This window comes from Serpula lacrymans (genome assembly GCF_000218685.1).
Source record: "Serpula lacrymans var. lacrymans S7.9 unplaced genomic scaffold SERLAscaffold_7, whole genome shotgun sequence".
In the NCBI taxonomy this organism is placed as follows: domain Eukaryota; kingdom Fungi; phylum Basidiomycota; class Agaricomycetes; order Boletales; family Serpulaceae; genus Serpula; species Serpula lacrymans.
Genome location: NW_006763296.1, coordinates 2,511,100 through 2,536,225, shown reverse-complemented (window position 1 = coordinate 2,536,225; position 25,126 = coordinate 2,511,100). Strand labels below are relative to the sequence as shown.

The 25,126-nt window shown below is 43.1% G+C and overlaps 8 protein-coding genes across 8 annotated transcripts in view; 4 read left to right on the top strand and 4 right to left on the bottom strand.

Annotated features, from left to right (window-relative positions):
• Positions 1 to 1,033: 1,033 nt before the first annotated feature.
• Positions 1,034 to 1,614, top strand: SERLADRAFT_391080 (uncharacterized protein; the record flags this gene model as incomplete). The annotated part of the gene is made up of 3 exons (XM_007318969.1): positions 1,034 to 1,253; positions 1,314 to 1,376; positions 1,467 to 1,614. The coding sequence occupies 2 exons, from the start codon at positions 1,120 to 1,122 to the stop codon at positions 1,357 to 1,359; spliced, it is 180 nt and encodes a 59-aa protein (XP_007319031.1).
• A 903-nt stretch (positions 1,615 to 2,517) lies between these two features.
• SERLADRAFT_408758 (uncharacterized protein) lies at positions 2,518 to 6,048 on the top strand (the record flags this gene model as incomplete). Its single annotated transcript, XM_007318968.1, has 14 exons — positions 2,518 to 2,568; positions 2,789 to 2,878; positions 2,927 to 3,020; positions 3,094 to 3,154; positions 3,207 to 3,284; positions 3,595 to 3,662; positions 3,856 to 3,944; positions 4,141 to 4,246; positions 4,461 to 4,486; positions 4,514 to 4,652; positions 4,697 to 5,106; positions 5,157 to 5,343; positions 5,382 to 5,508; positions 5,973 to 6,048. The coding sequence occupies 14 exons, from the start codon at positions 2,518 to 2,520 to the stop codon at positions 6,046 to 6,048; spliced, it is 1,602 nt and encodes a 533-aa protein (XP_007319030.1).
• A 9,312-nt stretch (positions 6,049 to 15,360) lies between these two features.
• On the top strand, positions 15,361 to 16,110 carry SERLADRAFT_438609 (uncharacterized protein; the record flags this gene model as incomplete). Its single annotated transcript, XM_007318967.1, has 4 exons — positions 15,361 to 15,438; positions 15,506 to 15,541; positions 15,618 to 15,848; positions 15,904 to 16,110. The coding sequence occupies 4 exons, from the start codon at positions 15,361 to 15,363 to the stop codon at positions 16,108 to 16,110; spliced, it is 552 nt and encodes a 183-aa protein (XP_007319029.1).
• A 624-nt stretch (positions 16,111 to 16,734) lies between these two features.
• SERLADRAFT_391079 (uncharacterized protein) lies at positions 16,735 to 17,147 on the bottom strand (the record flags this gene model as incomplete). The annotated part of the gene is made up of 1 exon (XM_007318966.1): positions 16,735 to 17,147. A coding segment is annotated over one exon (197 nt), but the record flags the coding sequence as incomplete, so codon positions are not given.
• Positions 17,148 to 17,276: 129 nt separating this feature from the next.
• On the top strand, positions 17,277 to 17,510 carry SERLADRAFT_391077 (uncharacterized protein; the record flags this gene model as incomplete). The annotated part of the gene is made up of 1 exon (XM_007318965.1): positions 17,277 to 17,510. A coding segment is annotated over one exon (234 nt), but the record flags the coding sequence as incomplete, so codon positions are not given.
• A 3,238-nt stretch (positions 17,511 to 20,748) lies between these two features.
• On the bottom strand, positions 20,749 to 22,016 carry SERLADRAFT_391072 (uncharacterized protein; the record flags this gene model as incomplete). Its single annotated transcript, XM_007318964.1, has 2 exons — positions 20,749 to 21,689; positions 21,746 to 22,016. The coding sequence occupies 2 exons, from the start codon at positions 21,912 to 21,914 to the stop codon at positions 20,881 to 20,883; spliced, it is 978 nt and encodes a 325-aa protein (XP_007319026.1).
• Positions 22,017 to 23,159: 1,143 nt separating this feature from the next.
• On the bottom strand, positions 23,160 to 23,526 carry SERLADRAFT_469055 (uncharacterized protein; the record flags this gene model as incomplete). Its single annotated transcript, XM_007318963.1, has 1 exon — positions 23,160 to 23,526. A coding segment is annotated over one exon (315 nt), but the record flags the coding sequence as incomplete, so codon positions are not given.
• An 803-nt stretch (positions 23,527 to 24,329) lies between these two features.
• The window catches only part of SERLADRAFT_415872 (uncharacterized protein), a gene marked incomplete at both ends in the record, with an annotated part of 6,203 nt that continues 5,406 nt past the window's right edge, over positions 24,330 to 25,126 (bottom strand). The window contains one exon of the mRNA XM_007318962.1: positions 24,330 to 24,659. The remainder of the gene's footprint in view (positions 24,660 to 25,126) is intronic.

Sequence of the window (25,126 nt, the reverse complement as noted above, 5' to 3'; positions counted from 1 at the left end):
CTGATCCTTTTCCTTGTAGGAGGTCGCGAACATATTGGGTTGGCTGGCGAATGCGGGTACTTCGACGCGGAGCAACTATAGGTGGAGGTGGAAGAACTGGAGCTGGTAGGATGGGATCAGGATCAGCTTGATCTTGATCCTGAGGGTAGAGTGGGTCAGAGATTGCTTGGGGATTGGGTGAATCGGGATGAGGTATGTGATCACTAATTTCTACAATGTCACTCTCCTTTGGTGCTTGGTCCAGGACATCATGCTCCCCCTCAAGCCCAAAGGGAGGCTCGTTGTCAGCATCTACAGGTACATTCCCGACGTCGAAATGCACTGAGCGCTCAACAGTGACTGAATGATTCTCTGGCCAATAGATGCGGTGTCCGAGACTTTCGGTATCAAAACCGACCCAGTGACCCCTCCTAGCTCAGCTCTCAAGCTTTGAGCCAGTTGCGTCGTGCACAAGTACATTGCAGCCCCATTCGTGTAGGCCAGCAAGATCCGGCTTGACACCATGTGCCGCTTCAAATGGCGTCATTGTTGTCTAGTGCCTTGGTGGAGGTGTGGTTCTTCAACCAACATGCATGTTTGATGGCTTCCCCCCACAGGAATTTTGGCAGGCCACTGCTAAGTAAGGGGGCGCGTACTTTCTTGAGTAGGGTACGGTTCACGCGCTCTGCAACACCGTTCTGTTCGGGGGTGTCATGCACTGTGAGTTTCCTCATAATTCCTCTATCTCTCAGATAGTCACTAAACGCATTACTCATATATTCGCCACCCCTGTCGCTATGTAAGACTTTGATTGCTGCATTCATGTGGTTGCGGACCCAGGCCTCATACATTTGGAATTGACGGAAAGTGCCGGATTTATCACGCAGTAGATAAACATATGTTTTGCGTGTCTTATCGTCCGTAAAGGCAACATAGTACCGTTTTCCACCCAGTGTTTCGACTGGTGCAGGTCCCCATAGGTCGGTGTGGATCTCCTGGCCATATTCTTGTGCACGCTCACCCAGTTTCACTTTAGGGATTGCCTCGCGCTTGCCCTTGGCGCGGACACAAGTTTCACAGAAAGTGTCTGTTTCCCTATCCTCCAGGAGTTCTACCCCATGGATCAAGCCCTTTGACACCATGCGCTTTGCTGCATCAATGGCTATATGGCCAAGGCGCTTGTGGAGTTCAGTGGCAGATATGCGCTCAACAGCTGCATTGGCACTTTCGTGGCGAAGATTTGTGCCTCGCGACTGGTACACACCACCTACTTTTAGGTATGTGTCCTCTTATTTTTCCTCTCGGGTCATAGATAACGCATTCGCTTTTCGCAAAGACGGCCTTGTAGCCTGCCTTATCCATACAGCCTATGGAAACTAGGGTGTAGGCCAAATTGGGTGCGTATAACACGTCTCTCAGGCGCACTTGCGTGTCTTTATGGGCGCCGTTGGGGACACTAATCATCATATCCCCTGTTCCTACAGCAGAGAAGGAGTCTTGGTTTGCCACGCTTATAGGGTAAGGTGCAATCGTGCGGTAAATGAGTAGGAGGTGTTGATGGGGGGTGAAGTGGCTCGTAGCGCCGGAGTCATAGATTTCAATGGGACTCTTGGGCCTCGCGTTCATGGCGAGTTGGTGAGTGAGGGCGCTCCACGCGCCTTCTTCTTCAAAATCTGATAGGCTGGCGCCGTCGCATTGGACGTGGACAGCAAGGTTTGCCTTTTCAGGCTTCTTTCCCTTTGCATCGCCCGTTTGCCCCTCTTCTTTCTTGTCTCCTGGTGAGTCCCCTTTTGACTCATTCTTTGTGGAGCGCTCATGCTTCTCACTGGGGCACTGGTGTGACCTGTGTCCCTTTCCACCGCAGTTCCAGCATTCAAGCTCGCTGGTATCCTTGTCGTCTCTGCCGCCAGATGATTTTCCTTTCTTGTAGCGACCTCTTCCGCCTCGACTTCCACGTTTGGACAATCCTTGACCTCCGGTGGCTGACATAGCAATGTCCTCTGATTTTGCTGTCGGGCGTTTTCTGAATATGGTCTGTCGGTCATATTCTTGGAGAAGGTACGAGATCAGTGTCTCTGGGTCCAAGGTCTGCTTTGACATATGGGCAGACACTGACAGGTGCGACACGTAGGTGGCGTATGAGTGCGGCAAAGACATGATGATGCTGGAGGTGAGTTCTTTGTCTGCTAGTTGGACTCCTGCTGCGCTGAGCTGTTCCCATAGCGCGCAAATCTTGTCCAAATGTGCGCGCAAGTCTCCTTTCTCGGTGCAGCGTAGGCCTAGAGAAGTGAAAGATATAGGATGATGCAGCTATGCATCTGACATATGGCTCTTGTTGTCTGTGATTGTTTCGTATCCTTTTGACATTCCCTTTTCCTTTGCTAACAACTGTACTATTGAATAGTGTATCTGGGTCGTTTTTATGCTGGTTCATGTCTACGTTTTCATGTTCCCTTGTTTACATGTTTTACTGGATAAATTCGGTTGTATCAATATTTCCAGGACAATTGATTTGATGTATGAAATGGAGACCACGGAATGTGTGATTCCATCCTAGATCTGCCACTTGATGCGACTGTGCGCGATATTGTAGGCTTCCTGTGGTATCCCATCATCAGTCTTCAGTAACTGATGCCCTTTAGTTGGAAATGCTCTCTGCTTCGGAGAAGTCGGTTTCTCTCTCTTTCTCATGCGCTGAAGTAACTCGTGTCTTATTTTTGGTCAGGTTGGCTGAATTAAAAATGAGAAGCAGAGAAAAATAGGTCTAGTTTGGTCAATCAGAATAACCAGATGTTGACCTTGGGCTTAGATTTACGACAAGTTGCGATTACATGCCGAGATACGGTTTCCGATCAAGAAAGTCCAGAAAACAAGCGACAATATATTTCTTTTGATTCAAGTTAGCTTCATATGTATCATATTGTTGTTCGTCCCTCACATCTTTCAGGCTATCCTTGGGGGAATACCATTAGGCGGTGGAGATAGTCAGTCTCATTATGAGGTATCTACCGTATTTCGTCATATTTCTCGTATAGCCACAGGTATGGCACTTTTTACTGAAAAGTTGGTTGGATCGTAAATGTTTACTGACAGTGGCCATGAACTGCTGTATAGCCGTCGTAGAAGTTGCGATAGTGAAGAAGAGTGGTGCCCAAGCGAAGCATGGTTTGGAGCTGTCTGTCGATCACTTGATATTTGTGCTCGTACTTTTAACAATTGTGTGACAGGGCTAGATGCTTATATGCAAAAGTTTGGGAGGACCGGCCAGTGGTTCTTCGTCAGATAGAACACATAGGCGAAAAATCGTAGGGGGACTGCGCATCTTGCTTGATAAGGGCTAATTATTATTTGCAGACTCACAGTTGATGATCAAACTTCACCAACCCACACATTAACTTAGTAGTTCTCTCTCATAGGTCCTTGCTCAACATGGAATTAGTACATTCAATGATCTGCTTAGGCAGGACCCGATGAGAATTGATATAGTGAGGACTTACTCTTTAGTTACTCGTCGTTCGACTGATGGCATTGATAGCTTCTCAACCGTCGAGCTCCTTGTGGTTTTGAAGTTCTTGCTTCAGCTCGTCAACTTCCAAAATATTAATATTATGTTAGAGTCACCGAAACCAATGTCACCCCAAGTAACGGAAAGGACCCTGTTGAAATCAAACTATCAATACAATGTGGGCTGACATCTGAAGATGCATTCCCTACCAAAGTCAAGAAGCAAAAAGATCAAATAATCGATATGACAACTGTTCTGACAGCAACATCCGATCTTACCTTCGTTGATTTTCGCCACATCACGTAGGGATTTCTTTATCATCATCATCGTCATCATCATCACAGTCCTTGTGCGCTGATGATTTTATCCAGGCACGAAAGCCCTGGGGGAGCCCAAGATATTCCCGATCAGCGCTCAATTGACTAAACCCGACCAATCGATATTTGTTTACGTCTCGCCGGTGCGTAGTCATTACTTCCTGTCTCTGAAACTGCCTAAGATTTAAACCAGGACAAGATTGCTGGACTTACCATAGCACAGATTTATAAACCCAAGCTCCAAGTGCATCAATATCCGACACTAGACACTCGGCCTCCCAGTTCTTTGGTACACCACTTATTTTGAAGTGTATGGTAACTGCTGATCTATAATATCAGGAAATGGATCTCGCAGGACTGGAAGACGATCCTGACTTCTGGAATATGGACTTTGCCGACGAGGACGAGGAAACTGTATTCGTGAAAGATCCGACGAAAACTCTTGGTCTGCCCCTGAAAATTCTACCCTGACGGCATTTTTGCTTATGGTGATTCGGCTAACTTTACACAGAAACAAAAGCCACTCGTGAAAGCGAAAGTAGATATAGTACCTAGAAAGGAAAGCAATGGTAAATATGAGTACGTCCCACAGAATTACACTTCGCCGTGGGAAGATGGACTTGTCGTTACCATTGTTTAGATGCAAACATATCTGCAAGGACAAATCGTCATGCCGCCATCTTTGGTGCGTCTCTACCTTTTTTTTTTCCAGCCATTCTACCATTTCAAGCCAAAATTCATAGCTGCCGAGAAGGATTATCTAAGCCTTCTCAAGTGCCAAAAAAGCGACTTCAGCCAAACACCGAGTACCCCAAGGAATATAACCAGGACCTTGGATCTTCGTCCCAAAAGTCAAACAAAACAAAACAACCAATCGGTCTGACTCTGCACGTAGGTACCGAACGCAATCAAAAACCACCAGAAGGCCACTGTCTCAAACTAGCTAATATATCTTCCGGAGACGTCTCGCAGCAGAAAACGCGAGTAACCCCCAACTTCGACCTAGAATTCATCCATGCTACTCGCCAAATCAAAAAATTGATATCCATATCTTCAGAAACCAGCTATTCAAGTTCGGAAACAGATTCTCTTATTCGCAATCTGCCTTTGGAGTTCCTCGAGCCATCTACTTCCCACTATCAACGAACTATGTCTCAGAAGGCAGGCCACCATAGAGGCAATTCCGGATCGTCTATCAATGGCCGTTATGAAGCAGCAAATGAGTGTCCCCCGACAAAGAAGCCAAGATTTGATGTAGGGGGCGGGTGTTGTCTCGTCACGCCCTCTGGCTTACTCGATGAAAAGGTGAACATCAGCAGAGTTAATGCAGTATCGTATATAAATACTCTGCACAGAAAACAGGATTCTCGGGCTCGCCTGCTAAGGTCCAGACAGAAGAACGACAATCTTTATCAGATATATCTGAACAGGATGACACGGTCGATGAAGATACCCCTCGAGGGTACACTTTGGAGAACGCCGCACGCGAACAAACAGGCAACAGATACGAAAGCTACTTTGACGTTCTGCGAACTACTTCGAGTTTAACGGCGACCTTTGCTAACAAATAACGCTTGTAGCTGGCTCTTCTGGGAGAATCACCAATGACTCGGATGATCCCTGGGCAGAATTTGAACGATGGTTGAAGAGTGGAGCAGTGGATTTGTCGAGAATTGCTGGTCCCGCAGTGACCAAAATTGACCCCCAGTGAAAATCAGATCTACGGAAATCAAGGGAAATCGGGTGACATCAATTTCAGTTAGATTGCCAAGCATGTTGATACAGTAGACACAGCATGTGACGAGGTAACAATTGTCACAACGAACCGTGACTCGGACTCAGTGATTTGGACTCATTATCAAGTGGCTGTATAAAGGTTAACATGGTACCACCCAAAGATGTTCACCACATATCATGAAACCAGACTTATGTAATATAGCCTTGTCAGAATTTGCTAAGCCATGTTACAACACCTTGTAACACCTTATAATGCCTTAATGTCACAACTGCATTATAATGAGATTAATAGAAAGATGTGTCCTTATGATGAATATATAATATCTATTACAATGAACATGATAATATAAACACAGTGGCATAGTAATTCTATTAAGTGGTGCAAAGGTTTAATATTATGTTGTCATAATAACAGTCCAAAAATTATAATGTAGCCTCTGGCTTTTGTTGGATATTTGGTCCCTCAAGGCACGGGAACAGGCGCGGGAGAAGGATTCCTTGGGCAAATGAATGCCGTAGAAACGTACATACAAGGCTTCTTATATAATAAATATACATAAATATCATGTGAAAAAACAATGGTAGCCACAAAAGGCTGGTTATTCTTTGGGCAAAGCTCCGAAGTTTGCTTATATAATATAATTTCTACAGCTTTTGCAAGCTTAGGACTTGAACTTCTGGCCTTGCTATTATGAGGTAATTATAATGGCCTTCTCATAGAGTTGTCTTTTTTCCATTACATCACAATGGTCTTACAGTGTGAGGAATTCATTGTGGATATATAGGTGCTTGTATTCTACATTAGAAAAATTTATAGTATTGACTACAAACTTTACTAGACATAGGGACTTGGCAAGAATTTTACTGATCACAAGTATGATGCTCAAACCTGCTGAACTCTCAAATGCAAACAGTAATCTCTAAGGCACAGAGTAAATCAAATCCAATTATAACATAGATCAAGAAGGCTATGGCATAAATATATTCTAAAGAAAAACTTTGGCCTACTCAACACCACACTTGCAGGAGAAGCACTTCTTGTCAGTCTGTACAGCTCCTACAGTCTTCTCTTTTCCCCTCTTTCCTCATTTTTGCTTTGCACCACGTGCCAGTTCAGGCTCATCTTTGGACAGCAATACAGTGTGAGAAATTGAAAATTTCAGCTTTCTTCCACCTTTTTTTTTCAATCACTATGTCCTGGTTATCCAATCCCTTTCCCACTACCCCTCTTGTGCTTGGACTAAAGATCACCATTGGTGTTCTCATATTTGTTTCTCTTGTTGCTTTTCTCTTTTCATTTTATCGCCTATTATACTACATCAACAAGTTTCTCAGAAGGTCGAACACTCCAGAGGTCACCCAGCTAACCAGCAGGGATCGCCAACCCAGTGGTTAAAGGATTTACCATAGGAGGTAGAGCAATATGGAAAGACCATACCAGTCCAGGAGGAGCATGTGAGTTATGGGAGTCTATATTAGGTATTCCTTTTCTCTTTAAGTTCCACATTCTATTTTCCTTTCCCCCTCTACATCATATCCTCAGTAATTCAAAGTATGGTACAATTCCCATCTTTTATCTCATTGGATGATTTATAACAGACTGCTTTCTACTTTCTCCCTTCTCTTTTCAGTCTGATCATAGCAGTTCACTACTTAAAGACCCTTACCTAGTAGTAGTAGCCCTCAGTTCAGTATTACTTGAGATCAGTGTCTACATCAATACTCTTTGATCCTCAATTCTTATCCCTGCCACTTGTATCAAAAGACCTAGTGATTCAATTGAGTATCTGTTATATAGCTTTCTTTCTGGTTGCCTCACATACAGGTATTATAGTGTCTCCCAGAACTCTTTCAAAGGTGATACCAAACAATGTATTTGGCTTGCTGGTGTTAGCAGCTTGGGGTATCAAACATTCATTGTGCTCTGAATTGTCATCATCAGGATTGTTGAGTTTGTATGGCTGCTGTAAAGTCATCTTCAGCTACCTCTTGTCAGGTGACTGTTTTCAGGCCCCAAAGATATAGCAGTTAAATATGAAATAGACTTCCCTTACATGTGATATGTTTTTCTGAGCAATAGACTGCTCTGTCTCTTCATTCTGTCCTCCATAATTGATAGTCAATCTACTATTAGATCTATTAAGATCCTAAGGGAGCCCAACTTCCCAGACATGTTTCCTGAGTACAAATCAAATAAAAAGACCTGATATTGCTTATGTAACAACCAAGAGTTAGTTACTCTGGCACACAACTAGAACCAACTATAAAGGTAGTGAGGGGAGTGGTTATTCTTAGGATAGGACCGAGTTAGTTGTGGGTAAACAACAGGAGGACTTGCTGAAGAGTCTCCTGGATTTATTGGGGTTTATATACTACTACAGAGTATTTGTACTTATGTACTGTACAGTTGATAAAAGCAGTGGCTGATGATGTCAGAGGGCGCAGCCCGTGTGACCAGCTCCACTGCGTGAGAGACTTGTAACTAACAATAAGAAGAAGACAGTGTAGCGCGAGAAAGAGGAGTTTGAACAAAAGGGAAAGTGCAGCATGGCACAGCGTGTGAAAACTACAGTAGAAAGTTGAAGAGGAGAATGAAAATCAAAGGAAAGGTCCAAAAATTGTGTTATCGTAACAGCTTACCTCTGGACATATAAGCCCATACTAGAACACCTGCTTCCCTATCACAATCAGTGACCAGAGAAGGCTCCTACTCAAACCAATCAATGGGCTGGGGTGCAAACATCCTGGGGCCTTTGTTTCCTTGGAAGCATAAGGAGTCCAAGAAACTTGTATAGGAGGCATTCAGAGATTTGATCAGTGAGTAATAATGAGAATGATGCTGTAGGTGTCAGAGCTAACCTTCAGTACTATAGTATTCTAACTTTAGGTTTATCAAGGTTTGACTGTGATACTATATAATGCTGGGTTATTACATGTTCTCCATTTCCTATGACCTACAGTAGATAGTGTGTATAGCAACAGATATTGGTGCAGGGGTGAGGTGGTGTAGTGGCTATCACCTTCCTCAATGGGTGAGACCTTTTCACAAAGTTGGAAGTTCAAACCCTGCCCCCCCCCTAGGAGTTCCACCTTTAACATTCTTAGGGCTTAGTCACTAAGAATGCTTCCATGTACAGTCACTCTCATGCCACCCTATACACCCAGCCCCTAACAACCCCCCTGGTTGTTAATTCTGGAGCACTATCTAACTTGTGGGAAAATAGTATCCTTATCATCAATTTCCCAGCATATGCTGGCATAGATACTACCCTACACAATTAAACATTAATTTGGGGTCTGTTGGAGTTAGAAGGGAGGGAATACTTTAAGCTAGGGTGATGTCCTGGCTTTCAGGCCATAAAGGAGTGAAGGAAATTGATTCGGGCCAGTATTTGCACTGAGGGGACCATAATAAGTCAGGCCAATTGCAGTTAAGGAAGTAGATTAGGGTGGGTGGGGGTCATGGGTCAGTGTAGGAAGAAAGGAACATATTATTCAACATTTACTATATAGCCTATGGAGAATTTAAGCACATATAGCTTGCTACGTGACACATACATACATTGCTTACATAGTCTTACATAAGGGCTGTAAGCTCTTGAAATAGACTATAAACTGGATTTAAAAAAATAAAAAAAGATTCTGGTGCCATTACCTGGTATTATATTTTAGCATGCAACCTCTGAGTGTCACTTGACCAAAGAGAGTGTATAAAAGCAAAGTGGACCAGTGGAAGATGGAATCTAGGGCCTCTGCCTATATATAGCAGTGCCCTACTGGCTGAGCTATCAGCCCTTACTTCAATCACCCCTTTAAGATATACCTCTTAGCTTTATATATTTATATATACCTATGTACCTAAGAGGTCATAATATGCTGGTTATCCCCAGTCTGTTAGAATAGCTGGGGATGTCCTCTAGGATGTCCCCAGGGACAACCACTCTATGGTCCCTGGGACAACTATTCTGTTATCCTAGGGACAATCACTCTTGTATCCCTGGGACAGTTTCTCTGTTGTCACATTGGCAGCTGCTCTGTTATCCTTGGTGTCCTCTTCTACAGTTATAGGATGATAAATATTGTGGTCTTTGTTGAGAGAGAGATTGTAGTTCTTTCTACACATTTGAGATTTTTAAAAGGCTGAAAGGTAAAAAGACATCAGATTGGTCAGGGTGTATTAAAGTATTGTGTATGAAGCAGCTTGATGAGCTTCACAGGGTTAAGTGATTGTCTTTTATGTGTGTTCTATTTTCAGATATTATTTATAGGTGTAGCTTTTGCACCAAAAGCATAAAACCCAATGACACCTCTAGTGAGACAAGATTGAGATGTTAATCTGTGATAAGTACAGTAAGAAGTGCACTGTGCACTAATTAGTGAGTGATTTCACCAAATTGTTAAAAAAATCTTGGATTGGAATAATATATTAATGCATCCTGTGCCACAGCATCAGCTATATGGTCTGATGACACCTAAAAAAGTATCCTGATCTACATGGGACGTCGAAAGTGCAACATCTTAAGGATGGCCATAAAATGTACAGCTTCATTTTAACTATTTGAACAGTGTTAACTTTATTGTTCTTTGAAGGCTTTTATTTTAACAATCTTGATAATTTTAAATGTGGATGTGGATTGTATGATGAAGTGTTAAAACTGTGTTATTTTCTGTCCTTTGCAATGTGATATTGAACATACAGACTAGTCCTGGTAAGTATAGCAAATCATCATATATTTCTTCTGTTCTCACCATCTTGAATGTTTATCTTCTGCTCAACTTCAGGCTGCTTTCTAGGGCATGGCCAAAGCAAATTAACCTCATCAGCACTTTGCTTTGCACAGTAAAAGTTGCAAGTCCTTGCTGTCCTTGTTCCTTCAGCATTCTTCTTATTTACTAACAATTGATCTTGTCTTGCTAGTTGACAAGTTTCTTTCTTATACATTGTTTGTACTCACTATTCTGGATCAGAAACATTTCCTTTTATATGGGTTCACTCTATAGCAGCTGTGACTCTCCACCTAACCTGATCACCCTATACAGACACCAGCCCCTTTTCTGCAGGTAGACAGTTTACAGCTGCTAGTTTATCACATTTACTTCCCCTTCAAACAAAAAAGAAAATAGAGGGTGGCTTCTGTATACTAGGGCTTTGTATATAATATTCATGCAGCACATGTTGTTATATTGTTTTATATAATACCTATCAAAATATTGTGTATCTGTTCAACAATTTGGCCCCTCACAAAATGGAAATTACTTAGCCAGTCTTGATTTGCTATTTGTAGCTTAAAAGTGCCAAAATATTGCCTCAACTTTAAGTTTTATATCCAATTTGCAATGTTATTTTGGGAGATTAGCAGTTTTCCTCACAGTGAAATGTAGGGCATAGTTCAAAAGACACAAAGGCCATTGAGAGACTGAAAATCAATCAACTAAATAATCTGAAAACTTCAATTTGTTGAAGTAAAAGAAGAAAGCACCAAAGTAAAATGATGACACAAAATAATAACTCAAAACCATGTACTCAAAAACATTTTAATACCAATTAAAATTATGCAGCTACCTGTGAAGATAGTTTTGCATATGTATAGGCAGACATAATAGTAAACTCTACAAGTTGCAATACTAGTGAAAGAATATACTCTGCACATTACTGTAACAATCCTCTAAATTGGATACATGCCCCTAATGTTCTAAAATAAATTATCACATTTTCAATATCAATCAAATGGTTCACAGGAACCCAAACTAAGATAGAACAGCAAAGACTTTAAAAAAAGTGGCCTTTTGTTCACATAGAAAGTTCACACTTGCTGGTAGTGTTGTGGCTTTTTCACTTGATTTTCCCATAATAACATTCATACAATGCATGTTGATGCATTATTTTTTGGGTATGCTTTTGTTGTGCAGTTTACTACGATGTTTTAGTATAATTCCTTGAATAAGGGTCAATTGTATGTGCAAGGTTTTGGTTTGGTGGAGCTTAGCAAAAGTAGGTTTAAGATGTATTCTGAAGAGGGACAATTCTCAAATTTAAGCACATTTTGAGTAGTAGCTGGAATAGTACAGAAATGTATTGGAGAAATATTAACTATGACTATGATTCAGACTTTATATAAACCAGTTGCACACCTTTTTCACAAGTCACAAGCCCTTTGGAATTGCAACTATCATTTGTGATGGTCACTCAATATTCTGGTTGTTGAAATTGAAGTTATGACATATGATAAAAACAGAAAAAAAAGTCATAAATGTCCTTGGGGTTTTAAGAGTCATATTTTGGCTGTAATATATTCTGTAGTCTGAGAATAAAGCTGATAGTCTCAAAAACAAAGTTGAAATATTTTCATGTCAAACTCAGACTGCTTCACCTTGTTGAAGATAATCTTGAGGTTGTCACAGGTTACATGGGATTTTTGAATCTTTGAAAGTAAGGGTAAATTGGGTCATACTCAGAGTGTTTCAAATATAGTACCTGTGTGATAGTCACACCATACTTGTTTGGTCCATGACACTGTGATGAACCTAATGTTGTATTTAATATGGTATTTCCTCTGGCCAATTACTGGCCACTATAAAGACCATAATGGTAGTGCGTCTGACAAGGTTGCAAAAAGGTGTATCTGGTGAACTTTTTGTTTTCAACAAATTCCAGTTCAAATTGGAAAAAAGAGCTTCCTGTTTCAAAAAAAGAGCCTGTTACAAAAAGTAACCCCAAGTTGGGCCATTTTTTAAAGAATGTATACTATACTCTCTGAGTCTGTAGTAAAAGAGCTCCAAACAGTAATATATTGTGATCCCTTTGGTTTAAAGATGCATATTTTTATGTGTGCTTTCCATTAAGCAGTCTATAAGCCCCTTTAGTAGTGAGTTATATAACATTTCTAATATTATTCTATCTCCAATTAGATGTTTGAAATGTTTCACAGGTATTTGGGAAGTTTCAACAAGCAGACATCCCATTGGCTCTCAGGGATGTTCCATAAATACTTTGGACGTTCTAACTTGTGGCTTGGGAAAACCCACTGGCCCTCAGGGATGTTCCATGAGCTTTGGGAAGTTCCAGTAAACAGCATGGGACATCCCACTGGCTCTCAGGGATGTTTCATGAATACTTGGGAAGTTTCAACAAACAACTTGGAACATCCCATTGGCTCTCAGAGAAGTTGTAAGCTATAATCTGGGAGGTTCCAGTTGGTGACTTGAAATATTATGTGTGTGGACACTTGGGAGTTCCACTCTTTATTCTGTGAGTCCATTTGGTCCCATTTATAGCTTGAATTAACCCATCTGTTACTTAGGTATTGATCATGTGATGTTTTGTGATGGTCTGCCAAAAATTCCCTGAAAATTCAGACTCACAGGTCTGCACTTGAATTACCATAAAGAGATTTTTCTGGAGCACATCATACCCCCCAGAAATTAAAAAGTGACTCACCTTACAATAATACCTTTGTATAAAATTCTTTAGTGCAGGAGAAAACAGGCAACTGAGTGAGACAGTTGTTCTCAATGTAATGTATAATGGTCCCATGGGAAACCCTGGCCATAAACAGGCAAATAATTACCAAATGATCACACAAAAGATACAGTGATATATTTAACAAGGCATGAGTTTAGACAGTGGGAAGTAGCAAGCACAGACCTTCATCTTCATCATCTCAAAGCAACATACACTTTTTGAATACTTGAGTGATGATCTTGGGCAGCACCATAAATTCATACTCACTACCATTATTAGACAATCTCCCTGTTGAAAGAATGTCTTAAGTGGTATGTCACAGTTGAACAATGGCAAGCCTGGGGTCTTCATTTGACAGTGTATGTAATACAATCCCAACCTTTATATTATTATATTTGTTACTTTGTATTATTGACTTGGTCAGACAATAGTAGTTATAATAGTAGTTGAAGTCAAACTTGGCTTTACCCCTACCTTCCTTTTTCTACAAAGTTTGGTATTGGTTGAGTCACCACCACACAGATAAGTTTCAAATAAATACCAGCAGTTTTCAGGACTATTTTGAAGTTGACATATCTATTCTCATGCATCCATTCCTCTGGCTTCTGAATTACTACACCTGTTAGCAATCATGCTAGACCTGACACCAACAATGTCTGTAGCAATCTCATATGCAAAGCCAAAGTGAGGTTGTGGAATATGTGCCTGTGTCATTCATTCCTTCACACATAAACAAAGCCAAGAACTAATCACAGGCAAATCATTCAACTGTAATGGTCACACAGAATGTCACACAGCAAAAAGAGAGTTGAAAGAATTCCCAAGTGAGCCAGTGTGAGAACAACAAATTCACAGTTGATTCTAAGAATACCACCTCTAGCTACTACAAGAGGTCTTTGATACACTAGAAGGGAGGTAAGCTAACCATCCAGCTAGGTGCTATTGAAATCATTGTAGGAAATTTAAAAAAAGCAAGAAACAAGTAGTATGATGATATGCAGGGGAAAATAAAATAGCTCACTAGGGAATAGATACTATATTCCTACTACTACAGGTAGGGTGTCTATAATTATCTCAGGTAACATTTTTTGCTGTAAACCTTGGAATGTTGCAAATACTGTGCTGCAGCCTATTTCAGCCTGGTGTTACTAATACGTAGTTCCAAAAAGTCTGTACTAAGCTTGCTCTGCACACTTTCTTACAGGACTCTTCTTGTGATAATTCCTGCTCCTGGTCCACTCCAATCTGTTTCCATGATCATCAAAATCAAACATCAGACTTGACTTTATGATATTTTATTATCAATCTAAACAACCTTTCCTCCTGTCCACACTGTTACTGATTATGCTGGAAACAATGGCACACATATTTACAAGTATCCTCTATTATCATTCTTTTTTGATGAAATTCCTTTTTCTTATTGTTGCATAGACTGACAAAGCTATTTTTTGTTTTCTATTCAATGTGTCTACTTACAAGTTCCATCAAGATTGAACTTCATTGTATTAACATGTTGGCAGCTTTATCACCTGTGTGGCCTTTCAGACTGATGAGATCATCAGATTTTTAGTCAATTTGCAAAGGTCTAAACCTGAGGGCGGCTGAGTTGACATACAGAACAGACCTCAGCGGAGGTCAATATTTCGGGAAATGCCCCAGTTGAGTGTTACAATAACACATTTTTCGGACCTTTAAAATTCATTCTCCTCTTCAACTTTCTTTTGTAGTTTTCACACCCTGTGCCATGTGGGACTTTTCATTATTGCTCAAACTCCACTTCTTGCGCTGTGCTGCCTTTTTCTTATTTTTAGTATCTCACGCAGTGGAGTTGGTCACACGGGCTGTGCGGCATGACATCATCAGCCACTGCCTTCATCAACTGTATAGTATATATGTACAAACAAACCTGTAGTAGTATATGTTAGAATATACTCTGACATACCAATACTCCATAGGATAATACCTCTGATTTGTAAGCCAGCCCAGTATGCAGCAGCTATACGGGGCAGCCAACAAATACCTGGCTGTACAAACACACACAACATACCACTGTAAAACACACATGGTATTCAGGCCAAATGGGATCACAGCCGGCTGTAAATCAATTCCTATTATAACCAATAAATTTCTATGTGAAGCCTTATAGTTACTATGTCAGCTATACCAGCTCATTTATGTCTATGAGAACCTTTTTCTGATACTAATAATGATAGAATTAATATTCACCAAATAGTTTGGTACGCATACAAACTAGCCTGATTATTTAATAGAAATCTATCACAAACATCCAAAGATGTCCATTCTCGCACGGCTTATTGGGTGATCTAATCTTATCTTTGCTGGAACAACAATACTGGACCATGCAAAATGGACAGTCTGACCGTCCATTCTTGCACGGCTCATCTAATCTTATCTTTGCTGGGACAATACTGAACCGTGTGAGAATGAACAGTCTGACTGTCCATTCTCACACGGTCCAGCAGATTGCTGATTTTACGTTATCAGCATTGCAACACCTTACCATATTGTTGTGTAACCAAGGTCAGGCTGCCATACATTTTCCCACAGTCTTTGTAGTATACTGAAGTTGTACAGATTTACTATTCCGGCACTACAGGTCAAGATCCTCGCTCAGATACTGGGTCAGCAACCACTGCCAACAGAGCTGATGGATTTTCATGCCCAACTGGTGGGTATCCTAAGCACGCTCACTCCTGCTGACCTCTCTGCACTGCTAGACAAAGTGGCTCCATCCTCAATGGTTCCATTGTCACTCTCTGACAGCCCACCTTATGTCACCATGCATCAAGATCTAACAACATCATCCCCAGCCCGCTTTGGTGAGGAGGTATGTTGGCTCTCCCCTCCTAATGCCGATGTTACTGACTATTTTTTCTCCACAGCAAACTCAAGCTGACGAGTCCAAATTGCAGACCAATCAATCTCTGCAACAATCTCTGGCGGTGATACGCTCACAAAGACGCCAACCACGTCAACACCCGTGTGCTGCTGCAGCTTCTACTCCTACTCTTGCACATCGATCTTGTCGATCTCCATCTCCTGCATATCAACAACCTGCTCCAGCCCCTGCTCCAGCTCCTGCACATTGACGGCCTTGTCCAAGGGTGTTACGCACGAAGTGCTTAACAAAGTCTGAGGGTTTGTTGAGGTTTATAAAGAGACTTATCCAAAGACAAGTTCGAGAACGTAGTTCTGAGTAGAGGTTTTCCAACGAGAGTTGGTCTTCTTCTGAGTAGAAGTCTGATCTTAGGAGTCTAGCTTTGTAAGTGTGAACTGCGTAGAATCATATTGGAGAATACTACTGCTGTTACATGGTATTTATAATGGAAAGGAATTGGTGATAGGAGTTAGGTCCTATCTAGGGCAGGTCCGTCTGTTGAGGACTAAGTACTATAATAGGTACTGTGAATGCGAGAGGAACGGAAGTATACATGAAGGAAATGAGTCATTGGTCCGATGGTATAACCGATGAGTAAAAAGAAATGAGTAGTCCTTAAATGTCCAATAGAGATTGTAACATTACCCCCTTACTTGCTCCGAGTTTCACCGAAATTTGGTACCTTCGCCATCCATATTGTAACTGTTGTCATAGCTGACATCTCCATGTAATCCTTCCATCAGAATCCTATCCTCATCTTCCCTGCGGATGGGACACCAATTGAAACTATGTCCCGGTGCACAACGGTCACAGTCGGGGCAATAGTAGGCTTTGCAATAGTATGTGCGATGATCGCTCCAACCGCAGTTTTGGCAGTATGGAGCGTTGTTACAAACACCTTCATGGTATCTTTGTCGGGTGTTGGATGAGGTGTTGGATTGGGGAGTGGTTGGATCGTCATCTCCCAGGTTGTACGTTCCTGCGTACAACTGATCAATCATGGCTGCATCGTCATCTACGTTGATTGGGTTGGAGGGAGAGCCAGTCTCAGGCCTGTGCATTGCGCCAGGCGGACTGTCTTTTTGTCCCTTCGACATACAAGACTGCCGTTTTGATGGAGTTCTGGCGGCGGGGATCTGGAGTATCACCTCTTGCCGGCTGCATCGGACTCCTCGTTGGTTCGTCAGGCGACGGGTTTGGGCGTTTGGCACTGGTTGAGGTGGAGATAATGGGGGAGACGGTGGTTTTGGGTTCGACCCAATGGAATGGGGACTGGAGTGGCTCAACTCTTGTGAGATCAGGCTGGTTGGGATGGTGGGAATATATTTTTCCTCCGACGGGATGGGCGTAGGTCGACGGGTGATGATGTGGTAAGTGTGCTCCGGGGTAACACTGGTCTGGTCTGGGTGCAACAGGGACCGGAGGGACAAACCAGGTGGAGGAGTACTTGTACAACCGTCTCGCTCTATCCGCGTGCGAGCTTTGTTAAGCAATGTCCTCCCGCCTGATTCCAAATATTCCTTTGCCAAGTCCATCTGCCCATTCGAGGAGCTCATCCTCAAGCGTCGTTCCAAAGATTCCAAAACTAACTTTTCCATCCGGAGTGCCTGACAGATACTCAAGTCCTGACTGTTGAGCCGCAAATGCTCGCTTTCCAACGAATGTATTGAGTCTATGGCTTTTAGGGGTTCATCAGCTATGAGGTCTATGGCAAGGAAGGTATGCATGGAAGAAAGAGCGTGATACGCATGGGGTAAAAGAGATAGGTATAGGCTTCTTTTGCTGACATTAATTCTATGGCATCAGTGATGTTGGCTTGGTTGTGTCGTTGCTTGTGTCGTTGCCCACACGCAAAAGACACTCGTTTGTCGGCTAGCAAGTTGGCGTCGCCGGGTATCGAGTAGGTGGTGATAGGGAAGCCGGTGGAGTTAGAAGTAGACATGTTTTGTGTTGAAAGACAGAGGATTGTTGGTAGTGGGGTGATTGTCTCTTCAACGCAGCTTGTGGTCCTTCTTATAGGCTTCCAGTATCTCTGCAGCATTGGTTAAATGTTCTTCCGGTTCCCATGAGTTTTCAGAATGAGGGTAATGCCACCATTTAATCAGGTCGCGGCGCCCGCGTTTCCAGGGTTTGTGTCTAAGAATACTTTCTACTTCGTATTCCTCTTCTTTGTTGATCAGGTCAGGTGGTGGTCAGATAAAGTTTGGGCCATGAGTGTTGGTTTCTGTATACGGCGTGAGAAGGGATGCGTGGAAAACATTATGTATCCTCCAATGGGGAGGCAGGGATAGTCGGTAGTTCACCGGGGAAATCTTTTCTTGGATGTGGAAAGGTCCGATGCGTTTCATGTTGAGCTTCTTGTATTTGGTAGCTTTTTCTCGCAGGTTGGTGTTCTCTAACCACACCTTTTGTCCTTCGGAGAATCGCTGTCGATGATGAGAACTGCTGTTAGAAAACCACACACAAAACAAACTAACACACAATCCTCCCAGATTCCACGGAACTTGTTTATGGGCTTTGCCTCCTAGAACAGTGGAGTGGTCTGGTTGTTTGTGGGGTGGTACATGTAAAGATCCTTCAAAGTAAAACCCAGAGATGTATGGGTGTGGGTTTTGAGGAGGAGGGATAGTTGGAATATAGAAAGATAGGGGGCTTTGTGGCGAGTATAGACAAGCACTACCTTGCTAATTGTAGCACAAGGTAGGTTTGAGAATGACAAGGTTCCCAGTGATAGCAGGCTCCTGACGCACAAACTGTAGTGCTCAGAAGGACTCTAATCGAAAGGGATAACGATGACTTCAAAAGTGGGAAGTGAACGATGACAGCAGTTAACAGTGGTAGAAGTGGGAAGTGTTGTGACCACACTGGATCACAAGTAGCAGAGTAGTGAACTTGAGAGTAGAGAAGAAGTCTGGAATCGAGTTCTTTGTTGTTTTTACAAGGTAAAATACAGGGGTTTATATAGTGAAAAGAAAGGTAGGCTATGCACAGTATAGCTGCGCAAAAAGAATGAGAAAGAACATGAAGGAAGGAATGTACGCTGACAAATCCTGCGTAGGTAGTACAGGATAAGATTATCAAAAAAAGGGAAAAGAAAGGGATAGAACAATGAATGCTGTGAGCCATGTCACAGGTTTGTACAGCCATAAAATAAAGTCCAATAGCAAAAAAAGAGCAGGAAAATCATGATGTCATGGGAAGATGCAGTAAAAAAAGGGCAAGGCAAAACACTATCAGTATCAACACAGTTCCTTTATTGTCAGTCAGGCATTCTAAAAAAATATGTGCCCATAAAAATGATTCAAAAATCAAAAATAATTGCACTGTAAATGAATGTTCTGCTGAAAAAAAAGAAACTGGAGCCACCGGTCCACCACCTAGTCCAAATCCAACAGTTCCATGGCCTTACTAATGGACTGGTTGTGTTGGACCACCTGATCAAACGAGGGAGGGAGAGGAGTAGTTCCAATTTTGAACAAGTGAGTCCCAGGCAGCGTGTGGTAGGTGTAGCTGTAGCGAAGACAATGGACAAAAGATAAGTGTACCCAAGTGAATGGGACAGCAATGAACATGGGCGACGCAAGGGGATGAACCTTCTCCAGCTCAAAAATTACCCACCCACGCTCCAACCAGGCAAGACGAGCGACCGATGTGTTGATAGTATATGATGGCAGATTGACGTCATGAAGATGGACCTGTTGCCCTATTTGGACTGGCCGCCGGGGCTTTGCTGATATCAGCAGTGGCACGTGGTAGTCTACGGATTGGCGACGGAAGCGGATAGGAAGTGGTGACATCAGAAATGGTGGGGGTGCAAATAAGATGAGGAGGAGGAGGGTGGAGGTGACGAACAAGTGGATTAGAATGGGGATCCAGAAACGACCGTCAGGTGAGAATAAAAAGGAGAGGAAGGGGCCCATGGTGGGGCTAGGCAAAGGAAGGGGAGTAAGGGAAATGACAAAAGCGAGGGCGCAATGCAATGTGTAGCCAGTGGCGACGCGAAAATTTGCCGAAATGCCGAAATGCAGAAAGTACCGGATGGAAAAGCAAAGGTGAGCGTGACTGGATTGTTTAATAGAGGTGATGCTGATCAGCTACAAGTTTGAAAAAGGCAATATTAATTACTATTCCACGTGGCACTGTGCCTGTGTGGAACAAAGGCGAGTCTTTTGAATATTCGCTTCATTATTGACACCTGTCCATGCTACCAATCAACTTTGGTGCATGACAGTGCAAAGTACTGAATGGAAAGCAAAGGTAAGCGCAACTTGATTGCCTAATAGAGGTGGTGCTGATCAGCTACAAGTTCAAAAAAGGCAATATTAATTACTATTCCACATGGCACTATGCCTGTGTGGCACAAAGGCGAGTCTTTTGAATATGCACTTCATTATTGACACCTGTCCATGCTCCCAATCAACTTTGGTTCATGACATCCACGGACAACTTGAAATTGCAACTGTCCCCAGTTGCTTCCATAAAGGTAGGGTCATAGGGAATGAAACATGGCAACACATTAAGGGGTCGTGTGGTCATAAAATTTATTCTGGTAAGTCATTAATCATCATCTTCATCATCTGAGTTGTTATGCTCATAGTCAGGTTCATCTTCAGGCTCATCTAGGTTGTCATCATGGTCATCCAGTTCATCCAGGAGGGGCATAGACTGTTGGTTGGGATAGGAAAGTAGTCAAAATGCTGCAATTGCTCTTTGTGATACTGATCCATCCATTTCTTTCAGAACATACAATCCTCCTTTAGTACATCGCACAATTTCATAAGGGCCATTGTAACGAGGCTTTGCTTTACGATCCAGCTCTTTCTCAAGGCAACTGTGTGGATTTTTGTGCAAATCCAGCGTCATATTTTATTGAAATCACTGTCATTCTTAGCCTGAACCTTTACTCAGTTACAAAAACCATATAGAATACACATCACTCAGCATGACGATTTTGCTACATTATGATACAAATAGAATACACCTAATCCATGAATTTGGAATTTTTCATGTCTTGGAGCATAAAAATGTCGTGATCCTTCAAGATCTTTTTCCCGTCGCGAGCTTCCAGTGGCCTGGATATGTCTATGTGATTGACACCAGCTGGGTAGCGTGCCTCCTCAATGCTTCCTGCCCAGTCAAAGTCGACGATCATGAACTGTGTTTTGTTGGTCTTGGACACCATAATATTCGTGTCGCGAATATCGCCATGGACGTAACCAGCTTCGTGAAGACTTTCCAGTTTTGCGGATATATCGGTGAAGACAGAAAGGGGGAGCCGTCCCGTGCGGGCACTCAGCATCTCAAAGTCGGCAGGGAGCATGTCCATGACCACCATGAACCAGCCACCGGCGATCTTTTCGAACCCTCGCAAGGCTGGGGCACATCCCAAAGATGCAAAGTGTTTATGGGCATCACACGAATAAGTTCGAACGAATTTGATACAGATATGATCGCCTTCGTCCTCAGTTCCGGAAAAGACGAGCTTGTCAGAGTCCAGTTCTATCACGTACCGGAAATGTTTCAGTGTATTGCTGTGAAGCGATCTGTAACTCGTTGGGTACGCGAACATATGAGGGGGGACTGGTGCGGAAGTAAGAAGAGGGGTTTCTGTCAGGTTTTCGTAATACTCATTCAGCCTTTCGGCAGCTTTGCGAAAAGCGGCCATGTGACGTGTCACAGTAAGTCGATTGTGGATATCGGTGGAATGAAAGTGAAACGCAATAGGTGTTGACAAGATCTGTACCGTCGGACGCAAATTCCATGCGGCACCGGCAAACACTATATGTGGCCCTGCAGAAAGAACCAATTAGCTCCCCATAGAACCAGTACAGTATGCAGGGACCAACCGAAAATGGCGAGAAGGAGGCAGGGCAAAGGGGATCTGCTGAATTTGACAGCCTTATCTCTCGTCCCCTCCAGGTAGTATCCTATGGCTTGGAAATACGGCTCGGCTGATGCATTCCCGGTTTCGTTCTTGTATTCGGCGATCACATAACGATGTCCTTGGGATTGCATGTCTGCATCCGTAATATATGCAGTAGTTTTCGTTTTGGTGATGGTGAAGTGGAAGCGGTACTTTTGAAATACCTTGTCAACAGCTTCAAGCCGTCCATTCTCGTTTTCATACAAGGCCGACATGGCTATCGCGAGGTGCTCGACGAAACTGTTGTCGTCAGCTGTTACATCAATAGTCTGACAGTCATCAAGAAACTGGCCAAAGACAGGATGTAAGAGGGTTACGGGGATAGTTTCCTCATATTCGCGAGGACGACCACAGGGTATAGATTTAAGGTGTTGTGAATTATTCTGTCGTCTCCGAAATTCAGACGGGGTGCCAGTGGCTGAAGGCTTCTCCTTTGGAGTGGATATTAGGAATTTATTGCGTGCAGTCGCGATCGGATCGCCATTTCCTACGTGACGATATGCCGATGGAGGATGTCCCGTTATCTCTGTGAGCTTGGGTGAGTACGAGCCAATACCGTCATGCTTTTTGCTTACTTTCATCGAGTAGCTCGACGACAACACGTGGCATCTGAAGAAAAGGGACGTCATCGAAGACCTCCTTCAGAATCACAGTCCCTTGCAGCATTTGACCCGATCCTGTAGCACCAAGAATCTCGTGGAGCTCGTCATCGTTGTTTGCTGTAACCTTGTAAACTCTGAAGCCAGGAAAGGGTATAATACCACTGTATGCCGCCTTGATCGAAGCGTTGAGATCGCCAATATCGGCCTCCGCTGGTATTGTGACTTTAATGAAACCCGCAAGATTTGCCCCTCGCATCCAAAATTTGATGGAAAGCACGTCTGGTAATGTGAAGAGAATGATCATCATGATTGAGGTTGAGTTGGAATTGCAAGTGCCACATACCAATGATAAGGTGAAGTTGGTTTCTGGCAGGCGGTTGCGTAAAAACATCTGACAACTGCTGCCCCGCCTCCAGAGGATTTTCCAGACTGGGACTGGTGAGATTGCTGAGCACACCTTCAAGTGAATCACCTCCTTCATATGGAAAGGAAACTTTGTAGAGATCGAAATACCCTGCCCCCACATCACGTAACCGCGAGGGGTTCCTGTCCTTGATGATTTCTTTGAGGTCGTAGACAGTCTCTGAACTTGAGACCTTGACATAAAAGACGACACTGGATCTGTCACCGCGCACCCAGCAGCAAAGAGTCAAGTTTGGGACTTCAATTTTGCGTGAAACTGAGTCATAAAGTTTGCCGTCAGAAGGGTAATAGGATACAGTGATAAATGCGTACAAGAACTGGGTGCACGGACGATGATGAACCACACCCCTTCCTTAGACTTGGGGAAAAGGGTTGATAATTTGGATCGTCTGGTGAGCTTCATTTCCTTTGAATGATCCCACCGACTAAGTTTGCCTTCCAGTTGCTCATCGTCAGGAAGGCAAATGGAGTAGAGATCGAGATACTTTGCTTCCACATCACGGAACTGTGAGGAGTTCTTGTTCTTGATGGCTTCTTTGAGGTCGTAGACAGTCTCTGAACTTGAGATGTCGACAGTCGAGATCCTTTCAACATCTTCACCGTAGACCCAACAGTTGAGCTTTTCCATGTTGTGGCACTTGGCTGGACTGAATGAAAAGATGAAAGACGGTGCGCGTGTGTGTGGCAACTCCGCCATACCTTGGTGGGCAACTCCGCCATAGCCAGGGAAGTCACCGATTGACCGATTGTCGACCGATTATTCACGTGACCTGACTGTTTCATTTTACCCCAGGTTGCATCTTTTTTTTTTCACCAAGTTCGTTTCTAACCCTATTTTCGGGGTTCGCATAGGTAGTGGTACTCTTTCGAAAGTCTATACAGCGACAGCAAAGGCATAAAATATTTATATTAGAGATCTGTGCCCATTCATGTGTATTGCACAAGTATTATGAGTAGTGTGAATGCAGAAAAAAGTACGGAAATGCAGAAAAAAGTAAGGAAAAGAGCGAAAATCATGAAAAAAACTTCAAGAAACCACTACTGCTTGCTCCATGTCGGAAAGACAGTCAACCCTCAAATACTTTTTTCCTTCGTGCTCCTTGACCAAATCCGGCATGGGGGGACTCAACGTGAGGGATTCATAAAGCCGAAACAAGACTGGGCTGTATGGAATTGGAGGGGTCATTCGTTTGACTAGCATAGCTGTTACAATAACACAATTTCCGGACATTTCCTTTCTTTTTATTCTCCGCTTCAACTCTATACTTTAAGTGCCACGCGCCATTTTCCCTTTCCCGCGCCGCGTTGCCTTTCTCTTATTTTAGATTCAACTCTCTCACGCAGTGGAGCTGGCCATATGGGCTAGGCCCTATGACATCATCAGCCACTGCCTTCATCAACTGTATAGTACACATGTACAAACAAACCTGTAGTAGTATATATACCCCAATAGATCCAGGAGACTCCTCAGCAAGTCCTCCTGTTGTATACCAACTAACTCACTGCAGCCTAAGGGGTAACCACTCCCCAACTTCATCCTCCTTCTAGTGTGTTCTGTGTGTGCCAGAGTAATTCACTCTTGGTTGTTACAATAGCTGCAAATGCCTGATATTCCATCTCAAGGTCAGCACCATTTCCACCCTCAATTATGACCTTCTCATATATTTCATGAATAGTTGAGAGGAAAACCCGAGGATGAAAGTGAGTGCCATTCACAAAAATGCCTTGAGGCTGTGGCCAGGGTGGAAGCTTGTCTGGGAAATCCTTTCTGACAGGAACACCGTCAGAACAGAATAGTTTCTTGTGGTTTCCTGAAAAGCCTGTCGATCCTGGGTACTTGATAGTGCGGCAACGGTGTTGATGATGAGAACCGTTGTTAGAAAACCACACACAAAAACAAACTAACAAACAATCCTCCCAGATTCCACGGAACTTGTTTATGGGCTTTGCCTCCTAGAACGGTGGGTGCTCTGGTTGTTCGTGGGGTGGTATGTATGAAAGTCCTTTAAAGTAAAACCCAGAGAGATATGGGTGTGGGTTTTGAGGAGGAGGGATAGTTGAATTTATAGAGGATGGGGGCTTAATGACGAGTATAGATGAGCACTACCTTGCTAATTGTAGCACAAAGTAGTTTGAGAACGACAAAGATGACGAGGTGACGAGGTTCCCAGTGATAGCAGCTCCTGACGCACAAACTGTAGTGCTCAGAAAGACTCTAATCAAAAGGGATGAAAATGACTTCAAAGTTGGAAGTGACATGACAGCAGTTAACAGTGGTA